A 15,978-nucleotide genomic window follows, 5' to 3' on the forward strand; every position below is an offset into this window, starting at 1 on the left:
AGCCGATCCAATCTTCCCCCCCCCCCACCGGGAGGCTTCTCCGAAAGCGCTGCGCCCGATGGTGCGGGGGAAGGATTGGATCGGCTTCAGCCTTCTCCACAGCCCGGCTCCTCCCAAAGGGCTGTCCGAAGTTGCTTGCAGCAGCGGAAGAGGTGCCCGGTGGAGGAGAAATGACAGATCGGCTCCTGCCTTCTCCTCCACCAGGCACCTCCTCTGCTGCTGCAAGCACAGTCGGGACAGCCCTTTGGGAGAAGCCAGGCTGTGGAGAAGAAAGGCAGAAGCCGATCCGATCTCCCCCCCTCCACACCGGGCGGCTTCTCCCGCTGCTCCCGATGGTTGGGGGGAGATCGGACATGGCTGGGAGTTGCCGCTGCGGGTTGGATCCAAGCCATGAGGGGAGGGTGGGAGGGAGGGGTGATCCGGATGCCTTTCAGGCATCCTGGGCTTGGATCCCACCTGCCGCCGGTTACCCATGGCTTGGGTAACCGGCGGCGGGTGGGATCCAAGCCCGGGATGCCTGAAAGGCATCTGGATCCCACCACCCTCCCCCCGCGGCTTGAGGAGGGTGGGAGGCATGGCGGGACTCTTCAGCAGCCGCCGCGGCTCGGATCCAAAGTATCTTCCAAAGTATTAGCGATTTCCCCCAGCTTTGCTTCATGAGCAAATTTGATGAGTGCTCCTTCAGTCCCCTCATCCACATCATTGATGAAGATGTTGAAGAGCACTGGGCCCAAGACAGAACCTTCAGGGACCCCACTGAACACTTTGCTCCACGTAGATGTGGTTCCATTGCGACTGGTCAGCCAGCTGCAAATCCATCTGGTAGTTGCACTGTCTATCCCACTTTGTTCTATCTCATGCAGAAGTAGGTTGTTGCCTACCTTATCAAATGCCTTGCCGAAGTCTAAGTATACTATATCCACTCTGTTTCCTTGGTCCACTAATTTAATCACTTTATCAAAAAAGGCAATCAGATTTGTTTGGCATCTCCTTTCTTAAACCCATCCTGGCTTCTAGTAATCATGTTGTTATTTTCTAGGTGCTCACAAATCTGTTGCTTCATTATTTTTTCCTGGATTTTCCCAGATATTAATATCAAGCTGATTGGTCAGTAGTTTCCTGGATCCACTTTTATTTCCTTTTTGAAGACTGGAACCACATCAGCTCTTTTCCGGTCCTCTGGCAGTTTGCCCATGCTCCAGGACCTCTCAAAGTTTTCATTCAGTGGTTTTGAGATTACATCTGCCAGTTCTTTTAGTACCCTGGGATGTAAACCATCTGGTCCAAGAGGCGTGAACTCACTTACGAGGGATCGTATCTGCTGATTTACTTATTCACTACTTAAAAATACTAAATGCATTTTTAAGTAGTGAATAACATCCCCCCAATATGTATGTATAAATATTTTCAAGGTATACGTACCAGAACTGACCACTAGGAGGAATATATAGAGGAATATATATTAGATACTTCAGCGTTTTTTTGCATCCATGCGGGAAGGCAGTGTGGAAGTGAGTCCCCGCAGATACCGTGGTCCTAATGAATTAGTCAAGCCTGACCTCCAGATATCATCCACTATTGTTATAGAACAGGATGATATGAAAGTAATAATGCACTTAGTATCCTCTACTTATTTTTTTAAATATATATTATTTTTTATTACACATATAGACTTACAAAACTAAACAGAAAACACACAAAAAAGCAAAAACAATAAAAAAGCAAAAAACCCCACAAAACCCCATATAAAGGCAGGGTGGAAGCATTTCCATACTGTATTACTCATTATATAAATCTGACTGCATCAACCTTATTGCTCTTAAAGAGTTATTTCAAATATAATCCGTCCTAAGGTTATAATAATTCTAATAATTGATTCTTCTTTTTTATGATTATTTCTCTTACATCCTTGGCTAATCAATTATATCTCAAAATATCAATGTTTTACCATCATGAGAGATCCGTATTTCAACAAGGAAAAGAAAAACAAACAAAACCACAAGATATATTTATCTGACATTGACTACTTAATCATATTATAATTCATATGTGCTTAAGATCTCTATGTAAATGCATTATAGTTAAATAATCTCCAATACTTTGTTAACTCTAGTTTACATCTATGTATACATGTGTTTCATATCAGAATTTCACATGCCATCAATATTTCAGAAAATAGGGATATTATATATATCTCACCTAATATATTTGATCATGCTACAATTCATACATATTTTGTTTCTCTAGATATATACCCTAGAATCAACAATTTCTAATGTTATATTCATAAACAAAACCACAAAATATATTTATCTAACATTGGCTGCTTAATCATATTGTAATTCATATGTGCTCCAAACATAGTCAGAATTGCTTACAGTATATAAATCACATCAATTTATGTATATCTGTGTGCCTCTCAGTCTATAATTTTGTTGTTATATTCATCAATTAACATTTCCCCTTTTATTTCTAACATTATAAACTTAAAATTAAGTTGCCTCCTTTTTACTGGTTTTAAAATGCCATTTGTGGAACCCTATTAGGCTATTTTCTCTCTGATTTGGTGGATTTTCCCCATCCATCATGTTTTGCCTTTGAAGCCAAGCAATGTCTGGTTTGTAAACAGTATTTTGGTTCCCTTCCAGCCTCGCCTTTCCACTTCCCTGTTTTACATATTCACCCATTGGACCCACCTGGTCCTCTCTCTCATAATACAAATCAATTTTCCTGATCTCCTTTTTGGAGGTTTCACCCTCCTTTCTAAGAACAAATAAAGTCACTCTCTCTTGTGCTGCTTCTGTTTCAACACGTTGATCTACTTCCCTTTCAGTGCGCTGGTCTAACGCAAACTCCCAATGCTCTGCCGCTCCATTCATGTCTGAAAGCAATGTCTGAAGTTCGAAGATAGTCCAGAATGTTCATTTGCATGTTCTGAAAAGCATTTATTAAATCTTCTATTGAAACCATCTTCGTTGAAAGGTGGATAGACAAGGATGCTTTCTAATTTCAAAAAATACACCTCACTTGAAGACACATTTCCTATCATGAAGAGAATAGCCACCAAGACAACTTGTTTACTTCTAGTTATAAATCACCTAATTAATCTTTTCCTTTTAAACCCCAGATAATTTTCATAAGGAAAAATACATTATGTTTGAAGATGTCAACAGCCACAAGAATGTCTGGGAATATGCACTTGATAATATTAAAGTTCTCAGTCCACATACTGCTGAAGCCTACCTTGGAGGATTTTGAGCATAACCTTGCTAGCGTGTGAAATGAGTGCCATTGTATGGTAGTTGGAGCATTCTTTGGGATTGGCATGTAGACTGATCTTTTCCAATCCTTTGGCCACTGCGGAGTTTTCCAAACTTGCTGGCATATTGAGTGTAGCACCTTAGCAGCAGCATCTTTTAAGATTTTAAATAGTTCGACTAGAATGCCATCACCTCCACTGGACTTGTTAGCCATGCTTTCTAAGGCCCACTTGAATTCACTCTCCAGGATGCCTCGCTCAAGATCAGCAACCACACTATCTGGGTTGCCCAGGACATCCAGATCTTTCTCGTGGCACAGTGGTTAAACTGCTGTACTGCAGCCAAAACGGTACTCACAATCTGGGGTTCAATCCCAGGTAGCGGCTCAAGGTTGACTCAGCCTTCTATCCTTCCAAGATTGCTAAAATGAGTGCCCAGCTCGTGGGGGGGGGGGTGGGATGTGTAGTCTGCATAATTAACATGTAAACTGCCCAGAGCGTGCTTGAAGCGCTATGGGGCGGTATATAAGCAGCACACTTTGCTTTGCTTTTGGTATAATTCCTCTGTGTATTCTTGCCACTTCTTCATGTGTTCTGCTTCTTTAGGTCCCTACCAGTTTTGTCCTTTATCATATCCATCTTTGCACAAAAGGTTCCTTTAATATCTCCAGTTTTCTTGAACAGATCTCTGGTTTTTCCCTTTCTATTATTTTCCTCTATATCTTTACACTGTTCATTTAAGAAGGCCCTCTTGTCTCTCCTTGCTATTCTTTGGAAGTCGGCATTCAATTTCTGTCACTTTCCCTATCTCTCTTGCATTTTGTTTCCCTTCTCTGCTATTTGTAAGGCCCTGTTGGACAGCCACTTTGCTTTCTTGCATTTTCTTTTCTTTGGGATGGATTTGTTGCTGCCTCCTGTACAGTGTTACGAGCCTCCATCCGTAGTTCTTCAGGCACTCTGTCCACCAAATCAAGTTCCTTAAATCTGTTCTTCACTTCCACTGTGTATTCATAAGGCATTTGGTTTAGATTAGACCTGACTAGCCCAGTGGTTTTTCTTACTTTCTTCAGTTTAAGCTTGAATTTTGCTATAAGAAGCTGATGATCGGAGCCACAGTCAGCTCCAGGTCTTTTTTTTTGCTGACTATATAGAGCTTCTCCATCTTTGGCTGCATCTTTGGCTGTGATGAGATGGGTTTTTGAGTTAAAATCTTTTAAGGCATATGGGTTTTGTAATTAAGAAATAAGCCAGAGAGGTTCCATCTTGTTTCTTTGTATAAAGTATCTTTGCTATGCTGACAAGTGTTTTCCAGGCGAGCCGAGAGAATGTTATTCTGAGAGCCTGAGAAAGGACTCTGTGTGATTAGATAGATGGGAATTGTTGTGACTCTTTGATAAACCACAGTTAACCCAAATAACATCTGGTGCATATGAGAAAGAAGTCATGTGGTGCAACAGGACTGTTTGCCTAGTAACGAACTCTGATTGGATGACATCGTGGGAAGGTGCATTAAGCCCTTGCCAGTTACTCTTGAAAAAGGAACTTTTTCTCTATGGACATTGTCTTTCCAAGACCGACCTTTCAGTCATTCGTGACCTACTCTTCAGCCATTTGGGACTCACCCTAATGTCTTTCGAGACAGGCTGGTGGCCTACCTACATGGACTGGTTCCTATGCTTTGCTGGATTACTTTTGGACTTATGGGATTTTTCCTAAGGAATGTGCATGGACTATTTTCTATGGACTGTTCTATGGAATATTCTTTATGGACTTCTTTTCTAGGAATACCCCATATGGACTATGCTCTTGTAATTTTGTAAGGACTATGGTACATTTACTGGATTTGACTTTTCTAAGGATAATGGGACTTTTACTGAATCTTTCTTTTTAGTACAGGATTCTTATTCTATAGGATCACTGAGGACTATAGCCTTTTTATAACCTACTTGGATTATTTTGTTTTTACTAATGATTTCCTGGACTGGAACTGTTTTTATTCTTTTTAATGGCTTTTGGGGTTTTTGAATACCTTTCTATTTTTCATGTTTTCTTTGCCTCACTACATCTTTGTAACTAAACAGCACAATGGTAGTTTATTTGTTTTGGTTTAATTTGGCTTTGATACTTAGTAACATGCTTTTTCTTTAATAAAATAAAGATTATAAAACTCAATTGGTTTTCTGAACAGTACACTTGTCATAGGGTCATCTGAGAGTGCTGCCTCGGCCTAGCTTACTTAGAGTCCTGTCAGTGGTGCAAGTTAAGTCTAAGGACTACAAAGCCCACTTGACCTTTTCACAATAATATCTGTGAGTACCAGGGTGTTCTTATGTGGGCAGACCTGTGAGAAGGAGTGTTGTATTATGGCTAGCTGAATTTGGACTCATTCAGCCCATTTTAGCATGTACAAACTCCTGATTGCTCTCTGTCCAAGCTTACACGTGTGTTTTCGAACCCGTGTTTGCGACAGAGAATATAATCAATCTGATTTCGGTATTGCCCATCTGGTGATACCCATGTGCAGAGTCACCTCTTTTGTTGTTGGAAAAGATTGTTTGTGATGACCAGCTTGTTCTCTTGACAACAGTCTCTTAGCCTTTGCCCTGCTTAATTTTGAACTCCAAGACCAAACTTGTTCTTTTTATCTCTTGAATCCTTACTTTAGCATTCCATTCCCTTATAATGAGAAGAACATCTTTCTTTGGTGTCACTTTTAGAAGGTGTTGTAAGTTCTTCTAGCAGCATATTCTAATCATGGGTTTTGTCCCACCACATTTTGGAAATGACAACAATGTCGTGCCTGAGTACTGGGACTTCAAGTTCTCATTGTTTGTTCCCATACTTTGAGCATCAGTATATGTGCATCTGAGCCCTTTATGGCTGACCTTTTGTTTGCTTGCTGTGTCTTGTGTTTTATACTTGAGTGTCCCTTCCTTCTCACATCTTCCTCCCTCATTGTCAAGTTCAGTGTCTAGGGGTTTGTGCTTTAGGTTTGGTCCTAGAGATTGACCTCCTTCCCTCTGCAGATTTAGTTTAAAGCCCTTTGAATGAGTTGAGCAAGATATTTGCCAAACATGTACTTCCCAGTCCTTGTGAGGTGCAGCCCATCTCTTACCAGGAGCCCTTCATGTAGGTAGTGTAGCCCATGTCCCAGAAATCCAAAGTTTTCTTGATGGCACCATCCCTCTGCAATCCTCCATTCCCTCATTGGATGAAAATACCACCTGAGCTCCCACTGCTTTTGCCTTCCTGCCCAGTTGGTCATAGTCCTTTGATATGTTTTTTAGACTCTTCTTTGTTGTATAGTGGATCCCAGCCTGAAAGAGAAGGAGGGGATAATAAGAGAAGGAGGGGCTTGATAATTTGGGTAAGCTTTTTTGTCACATCCTGGGAGACAACATGCTTCCCTTGAAAGCTTGTCTGGTGTGCAGATTGCTGATTCTGTTCCTCTAAGAAGTGAGTCACCAATTACCACCACACATCTTTTCCTCTTCGGGGTACCTGGCAGGCTGCTCTCCCCTGTAGCAATCTGAGCTGCTTTTCATCCTTTCACTGGAACACTTGATGAAGACTCATCTTTGGATGTCTGCACATCTTCTTCCAGGGAGAGAGCATGAAATCAGTCGTTCAGTTCTAGCGGCAGGGATAGTTTTCTTGTTTTCTTTATCCTCAGGGTGATATGCTGCCTTTGCTCCTCTTCACTGCACCCCCTCATCAAAGACGTTAATAAAAATGTTGAAGAGCACTGGGCCCAGGGTTAAACCTTCGGGTCGTTCACTTATTACATTCTTCCAGTATGAGAAGATGCCATTGAGAAGTAGTCTCTGAGTATGATTATGGAACTTAATAATCATACTCAGAGACTACTTCTCAATGGATTATGGAACTTAACGTGTATCCAATTCTCCACTTGACAGTTGTTCTATCCAGCCCATACCTAGTTAGCTGCTAATCAGAATATGTCTGTTACTTTGGCTGATTAGAAGGCTGTACTTGAATAAAGTGAAGGAAGAGGAAATTAGGAGCATGTCTTTGAAAGGCCTATTAGTGACATGCAGAATATCCAGTAGGAAGGGTTTGTCTTTTCCTCAACATGTCACCAACTAAACTGCCTTAATTTCATCCCAGTGACCACCAACTTGGAGATATCATTAAGCTGGAGGTAAAATCTATTACTAGCCTAGCCCTACCTATTCATCTGCACAGTTTCTTTTTAATTCTTTATGCTTGAGTGTGACCAACTGAGAACTAGTGGATATAATATCTGTCTACTACAACTGTATTAGATTCCTTGCCCTGTGCTGTTATTTATGGCATAATGTGCCCTAACCTTGTCTTTGCTTTGCCTATACCTCTGTATAATTGGGGTACTACAAGTTTGGAATCACAAAAGTCAACATTTTAATAATTTTCAAAGTTGTAGCCATGTTGGCCTGTGCAAGCGTTTCAACAAGAAATACAAACGGGGGTGGGGGGAGAGAGACGTGGCAGTTTCTCTTAAAGATTTGGTTCTTCAGACTCATGTCTGAAGATTTGAACAATGTCCCATGAAAGCTTACATTAAAACATAGCAGTTAGTCTTTAAAGTGTCACAATGCCTTTTTTTGTTTTAGATTTCTTGTTGAAACATTTTTGTAATAGCTGCTTAACAGCCAATCTGAACTTCTGCATCTTTTTAGTTATGCACCACTTTTGTCTTTGAAAGCAAGAAATTATACTAAAGAAAATGTTGTGTATCTAATGGTTGGTTCTCTCACACATGCATAATACTGCATTAAATAAAAGAGTTTGCTCACTGATACTGCAGCCCATTGTTATTTGGGCCTCAGACATATTAAAGTGGCATTTTAGATTTATAACCTATGTGTTTAAGAAGGGGAAGAAAGATGCAGGAGGAGGAAAGGGGGAAGAAGTCAGACCACATGTTTATGTAGCCCTTCCTGACTAATCATGTCTTTTCCAGCCCTTAAGCAGAGTGTACCTTCATGCTTGACATTCTTTTTTTCAAAGTGGGGTATGCAGGAATTGAATCTAGGATCATCTGTGTACAAAACTCATGCTTTGCCACTGAATTCATTTTTGTCTGGATTTTACCAGGAATCTTCGTGGCCCTACTTATTTGGAATAATCATTGTCCCATCGGTTCTCCAAATTGGGGTCTTGCCCTTTCTTCCTGAAAGTCCTCGGTTTCTCTTGCTTGAGAAACATGACACAAAGGCTGCAGAAAAAGGTACAGCATTATAATTTTTAGTCATAACCCTACTGCTTTCAATGTGTTTTTGGTGTTGGTTTTGTTTACCATTTTTGTGTGGTATTTGATCCTTTTTAGTATTTGTACACTTACTGTTTTTAGCTTTTAAATAGTGTCTATTTAAACAGTGTATATGTAAAAGCAAAGCAAAAATGTGCTGCTTATAGTGCTACAAGCACTCTCTGGGCGGTTTACAAGTTAATTACGCAGGCTACACATTGCCCCCCCCCCAGCAAGCTGGGTACTCATTTTACCGACCTCAGAAGATTGAAGGCTGAGTCAACCTTGAGTCAGCTACCTGGGATTGAACCCCAGGTTGTGAGCACAGTTTTAGCTGCAGTACAGCGGTTTAACCACTGCCGCCATGAGGGTCCTTTTAAAAGAGAAAGATGGTTTATGCATGGATGCATGAATGAATGAATATGTTTCTTTAATTCAGATGGTTTAAAAATCAAGACCATAAATGAATATGCAATTATCACCTGGTTTTGTCTTTTTTCTTAATACCAAGAGTAACAATGAGAATATGAGTTCAGGGTATGAAAACCCTTCATCCTTCATAGATATTTGCTTCAATGTGCAGACTAAATGTGTGGATGGATGGAGGGTAGAAATGTATTTGCTCAGCCCACAATTGAAGCTGTATGTCTCATTAGTGCAGCAATTTGGAACAGCACTAAAAGGTGAGCTATGGACACTATGGCTCTCCATGAGTTAGGAAGTACACACAAGTGCATGAACAGTATTATTTTCATATACTCTGCAGAACATGGAGATTTGGATCCATATGCTATATGCATAAACATGGTGGCAAATTTATGAAAAATATTTGTGTCTAAGCTATATTACACTTAGATTGTCAGTGAAACCTTGATTGCTGGATTCAGAATTCACACAGCAGGATACTTAGTATATAATATCTGGAATGTTTAAAAATATAGGCCTGCAGCAGATAGCCCAAAGTGGGCACAGCTATTATTCTTTTATTTATATAAAATAAATAAATAAATAAATAAATAAATAAATAAATAAATAAATAAATAAATAAATAAATAAATAAATACATACATACATACATACATACATACATACATACATACATACATACATACATACATATATTGCCACTTACACATCTGACTTTCTCTTCCCATCTGTCTCTCACACAGACACCAATAGAAATATGGTCAAGAGCCAGAGATATAAGCACATGTGCATCTATGGTCTCGGAGCTAGCTTTGCTCAATCAGACCTTGTTTTTCCCTGTCAATAAAGTTGATGGCAATAAAGGTGAGGAAATTAAAGGACTTAATATCAGAGCATAAGAATTTAAGCTACAAGCATATGCGGACGACTTAGCGATAATACTAGAAAATCCTTTAGAAAATCTTGAAGGGTTATTGAGAGTCATAGAAGAATTTGGACAGGTGACTGGATTTAAAGTAAATTATCAAAAAAACAACCCACATAATTTATGACAAAAAATATAAAGATGTTGAAAAATTAGCACGGAACTCCAATTTTGAGGTGGTGAAAACAATTAAATACTTAGGAGTTGTCATCACCAAAAAACCAAGCAATTTAATGAAAGAAAATTACTCACCAATAGAGAAAGAAATTCAGAAAAATCCTGAGGAATGGAGCAAACTACAACTCTCATTTATGGGAAGAATATCAACAATAAAAATGATGATCTTACCAAAACTATTATTCCAATTTCAAAATCTCCCAATACTATTGAACTTTAAGTATTTTAAGGACTTGGACAGCATAACATCAAATTTTGTCTGGAAGCCTAAGAAGCCAAGAATAAAACGTAAATTTATTTGCGAAGGATTTCACAACCGGGATCTAATAGTTTTTTGGGTTTTTCAGGCTCTTTGGCCGTGTTCTGAAGGTTGTTCTTCCTAACGTTTCACCAGTCTCTGAAGATGCCGGCCACAGAGACTGGCGAAACGTTAGGAAGAACAACCTTCAGAACAAGTCCAAAGAGCCCGAAAAACCGACAACAACCATTAGATCCTGGCCGTGAAAGCCTTCGCGAATACTTATTAAGTACACTGAAATTCTGGACTTGTTTCCTCCAAAATAAACCACACTCAGAAAAGCAGCTATATATAGGAGTGCAGACTTTAAATACACATTTTACACACTACATAAAGTGTATACACACATTTCACTTAGGGATAGTATGGCAAAAATTTCAAGCACAAACGTATAAGAAAATTCCATTGTGGGTGGCGCCTATAGAAGCATTCACATTAAAAGTGTTGAACCAGAAAGGAGCACTGACCACATATGAAAATCTGTTAACTAAAGAACAAAAGATAAAGGATAAACAAGAGTTAGAAAATTGAGTGTGGCTATTGATTGGTGGTCAATGGTGAAATTAGAATCAAGATACAAAAAAGATAGGACTGTAGGTTTCTTCAAGGGCAAAATGCAGGTGGACAGACTAGATATATACTGATGAGAAAATAATTAAAATGTATACATATTAGAATATGATTTAGAGGATGAGAGGGTGAAAGAGGGTGAAAGAGATGATAAAATGGGCAAATTGTTTTGGATATAACATAGGTCTTGATGATTGGGCTAAGACGTGGAAAGAAAGTTATAAGATGATCAAACCAGTAAATCTTAGGGAAAATATCCTCAAAGTGTTTTATAGATGGCATTATACACCTGTAATACTGGCAAAAATGTCAGAAGGTAACAAAAATGCAGGAACTTATTATCATATGTGGACGTGCGAAAAAGTCAAAAATTACTGCACACAGGTGTGGGAAATAGTGAAAGAAATTACTCAGCAGAAATTAGATATAAAACCTGAAATGGCATTATTGAATATCATGCCAGGAATCAATGATAAAAAAATGAAATATTGTCTAATGTACATACTCACACCAGCCAGATTACTCTGGGCCAAAAATGGAAAAGTGAAGAAACTCCAGTGATAGAAGAGTTGTTAAAGAAACTATGGGACATAGCAGAACTGGACATACTAATCAGAAGCACTACGGGAACAATCAAGAGACTATGTAAAACAAAGCTGGAAACTAATATACTCTTGGGCCCAGAGGAGGACAGAAGTGTAGGGCAAATTTGACTATATATGTATATGTATTCAGTTCACACTGGGAACCTAGCCGGAGAGAATGGAGGGTCAATGAAGCTAGAGTCTCCGACTCCAAAGGGGGGAGGGCTTAGCTTAGTAGAAAGAAGGGTGTTTCTTTTTTGTGCTGATGTTTTAGTTGTGTGTTTAGTAGTATATTAAATAAATAAAAAAAGGTGATGGGCAGCTGAAACTATAGGGAGTTGCTTTTTCAAGGCACCATGAGCATGCAGCTCAACGGGAAGGGGACTGAAGATAGGAAAAGCAAAAGTGGTGTAAGGCCAGCATCCTCTCCTACCTCCCCTCACTTCTGTGATGGCATGAAGAGCACATTATGAAGTATTCATAAACTAGATAACCAAGTTCAGTTTTCAGGCCAAATGTACCCTGTCTGCATTTTTACTGGATACATTAAATAATACATATAACACCCTATTTATCAAATATGTTGTTCTATACTGTACTGCCTGATATTATGATTTATTGAAACAGTGCCTCTATTGGAAGGAGCATATGAATCAAAGGCTGAAGATATATTTTGTGTTTCTCCCTCCTTTCCCAAAGAAAAATTATCCAGACTAAAATCAAGTGTGCATTGTCATGAGTAGGGGTAGCTGTAGGAGTAATGTTTTAAGCATGTGAGCAGTGAATCTGCTCACACACGTACCATGTGCAGAACTACAGATTATTGCTCCTCAGATGGAGAGCTGGTAATATTTGAGTTCATTTTTGTAATAATTTGTACTTAGAAGCTGAACCAGTTCTACTTTCTGCATTTCCATGTTCTCATGGATTGGAGACAGATGTAGATTCCTATTTATGAGTGAAAACTAGTTCCTATGAAACCCTTGCTGTACAACAGTTTTTGTTACCTAGAAGGAGGGAAATTTCTGATGCAAACTGATTGTTTGGTGTCATTTTAAATATACAAATTGAGTATGTACATAGTAAACATTTGCATTGTAAACAAATGTGTAAAATGTAAGCTTAACAGCATTTCAGATCTTCCTTGGGAAATGTGATGTATCCTGTGAAGTTGAAGAAGTTTTGGAAGAGAGTCATGTGCAGAGAAACATCCAACTATCTTCAGTCTTTCAGCTTCTGTGTGACCGCAATAAACAATGGCAGATCCTGACTGTAATTGTAACCATGGCCTCCTATCAACTTTGTGGTCTTAATGCTGTAAGTAATCATTGTTCATCATGGTAGTTGACTTTATAGAGTTTATGTAAGTGTCTCCTGGAAGATGCATGATACGTTTTGTTATAAAGATCTTTAGAACATTTATCCTATCGATGATGATAATATGTCTGAGGCTCTGAGTGTATGAGACATTAGTCATGTTAGATTATTAGATAAGATTTTAACATTTAGCATTTTAATTTTTTAAATTGTACTTATATTTCATATGTGTCGATAATTTTAAATTGTGCAGTGCTCTGATATGAATAAAGGAAGAAAGAGCACCCTGTGAAAACCTATTGTGCCTGGAGTATATGCAGTTTATTGTGACTTCCTTGTCTAAATAGCAACAGTGAAAATAATCCTTTCACTGTATCTGAGACAAGTTGGGAGTTCAGTTTTTCCCTACAGATTATGATAAACTAACTCCATGGTTCACTGGGGGGTTGTAGTGCTTATGCTTAGAAATACACACCATATACATTTCTCTTTCACCAACCTTGAAATTGTAATTATTGAAAAACTCAAAATTTACTCAATTGTCTTCTTAATAATCTGTCTAGGAGGATGGTATGACCATAACTAATTAATATGTTACTTGAGAATTACCTGTATGGTATAAAACCTCCCCCTTTCAGAGCACTTTGTTATTTCAGTTCATTAATAGTAAATTTTTGCAGGTAAATATTAATGTCATTCACTGTCTGCTGTGAATAAGGAACATTTTTTTAATCATGGCTTCACTGAAGCTAGTTCTGCTAACTTCTGATTGTCAGTATTAATAATAAGCTTGTTATCTTCCCTACTGCAGATACCTTACTGAAAAAGACTAGAATTATCTTATTACCTACTCTTTTTAAAGTAACTTTGCATATAATTACACTTACAAGTGATAGAAAAATGGTACGTAAAGTGAAATAAACCAGATTTTTCTGATCTTGATCAGCTGGAAAATCACATTTAGAAGAAATCTGAGGTCATGGCAAAGTATGTGTGATATATTTTGCATTTCTTGAAGAGTGAGAGAAGTCCTCAATGTTAGCCACTTACGGTTTTAAAGGTCATCTCAAATATTTTGAATTTTTGTCTGGAATTAAATTGGTAAGCTGTATAGCTGATGCAAATTGTTTATAGTGCAGTCTTGTAGACAAGCACCAAAGAGCTGCATTTGAAGCCAAACACAATTTCTGAAGACTCTTGAAAGTCGGTCCTGTAACACTGTAATAACTTTGCCTAGGGGTGTGTGTCACCTTTGCTAGATAAATGTGTAGAACCCACATGTGTGCTTATTTTAAATAAAATGAAGAGTGAGACTTAGCTGCACACATGACATTTAGATCTAAACATTATGTATCTAAATATTTATTTCTTGTGTTCCACATTTACTAAGTGCCTTAGTAGTAACAGGAAGAGGCTGTCCAGGACTGCATAGCCCCCACTGTAAAAAAGTTGTAATGATATCAAGATACCTGAATTTTATAGCATATTGTTGCAGCTATCTTCATTTCTTTTAAATTCTTTAGCACAGTATAAGCATACATTTCATTTTGTTTATATGGAAATTATTTTAAATACAATCATTTGTACAAAAAAGTTAGGATTTTAATAATTCTTTTTAGATATTAAGATGATGTGCATGTTTTCAACTTGGTTTACTAAGGTACTCTATCCCCAAAACATAAGACTTCAGTGTCTTACGGGCATCAATCAGATTTAAGTGTGTGTCAGTCATGGGCTAGATTGTGGCCCAGGAGCTAAATGCACAACACAATGATTCACATTCCTTAGCCAGTGCAGCATAACTGAGACATTCAGTATATGAAGACTTAACATCTTAATAAGTTGCTGGAAGATTCCTTTTTAAAAAATCAAATTACTGAGAAATGGGTTCTCCTTTCAGATTTGGTTCTACACAAATGACATTTTCCAGGAAGCTGGGCTGAGTCCAGAAATGATCCCATATGTTACATTAAGCACTGGAGCCGTTGAAATTTTGGCTGCTGTTTCCTCAGTAAGTATAGTGAGATTTGTGTATACTATCGGACCATGAAGGAGAAAAAAAATCCAAGGTATAATCTATTTCAGTCCCTTTTGTGGTTTTGTCAGGTATTTTAGGTAATAAATAGGTTGAAGGGTGACATTTTACATATTGTATTAGATATCTTTACGTCTTGAGATGCAGAATATTCAAATAAAAATGAAAGTTTATAATGGTAAAAAATCTCAAGAAATGATATCTATTTTATTATATATCTATTGTCGGACATGGTGCTTTATAGAGCATAAGTATACATGGTGCTTTAAAACAAGTCTGAATGAAAGGAGGACTGGGAGATTCAACATACCTTGTTTACATGATCCTTATTTCATGTGATCTGCATCATTTATAGCTACAGTACATCATAATCAGACTTCTACGGGCTCCCAGCTGCAAGGTTAATTTTAAAACTGTATCACTTTAAAATATACATAATATAGCAACATAATAGTCAATGCTCGTAGCAATACAGTGGTGCCCTGCATAACGAGCGATTTGTTTAACGACGAATCCGCATAGCAATGTGTTTTTTGCAATCGTTTTTGCTATCGCATAGCGATGTTTTAGGTGGCAAAACATCACTTTGTGATTTTCGCATAGCGATGCTTTAAAAACAGCTGATTGGCGATTCCAAAATGGCCACCGCGTGAAAAAAAATGGCCACCCGCAGTGTTTTCATGCCCTTTCCTCGCTTACCGGGCAGCGAAAATGGCGGCCACAGGGAGGATTTTCGCAGAACGGGGAGTTTTTTGCCCATAGGAACGCATTAAACGTGTTTTAATGCGTTCCTATGAGATTCTTTGTTCCGCATAGCGACGAATCCATATAGCGATGATTTTTTTGGAACGGATTATCGTCGCTATGTGGGGCACCACTGTACTACCAACATCAGCAAATCACAATATAGCACATCAGAGATATCCATCCCGACAGTACTGACCATTCCGTATATGGCCATGATCTCATCTCACTGATCTATAATAGGGTGACCAAGTACTCTCCACAGTCGCATGTGGTCTCCAGGTCCCCCCCAATAAAATAAAATTAAAAAGGGGGAGGTTTAAAATATTATCTTTTATTGCTGTATCTAGGAGAGGCAGTTATGCTTTGAACTGGGATGCCTCTCAATCTCC

At 38.5% G+C, this 15,978-nt stretch overlaps 1 protein-coding gene across 1 annotated transcript in view; it reads left to right on the forward strand.

The window, feature by feature from the left end:
• The window catches only part of SLC2A9 (solute carrier family 2 member 9), a 203,114-nt gene that overhangs the window by 74,659 nt on the left and 112,477 nt on the right, over positions 1–15,978 (forward strand). The window contains exons 6-8 of the mRNA XM_020814683.3: positions 8,357–8,489; positions 12,620–12,807; positions 14,708–14,818. Coding sequence (XP_020670342.1) covers positions 8,357–8,489; positions 12,620–12,807; positions 14,708–14,818 — 432 coding nt within the window. The remainder of the gene's footprint in view (positions 1–8,356; positions 8,490–12,619; positions 12,808–14,707; positions 14,819–15,978) is intronic.

The sequence above is a fragment of the Pogona vitticeps genome, chromosome 5 (assembly GCF_051106095.1).
Source record: "Pogona vitticeps strain Pit_001003342236 chromosome 5, PviZW2.1, whole genome shotgun sequence".
Taxonomy (NCBI): domain Eukaryota; kingdom Metazoa; phylum Chordata; class Lepidosauria; order Squamata; family Agamidae; genus Pogona; species Pogona vitticeps.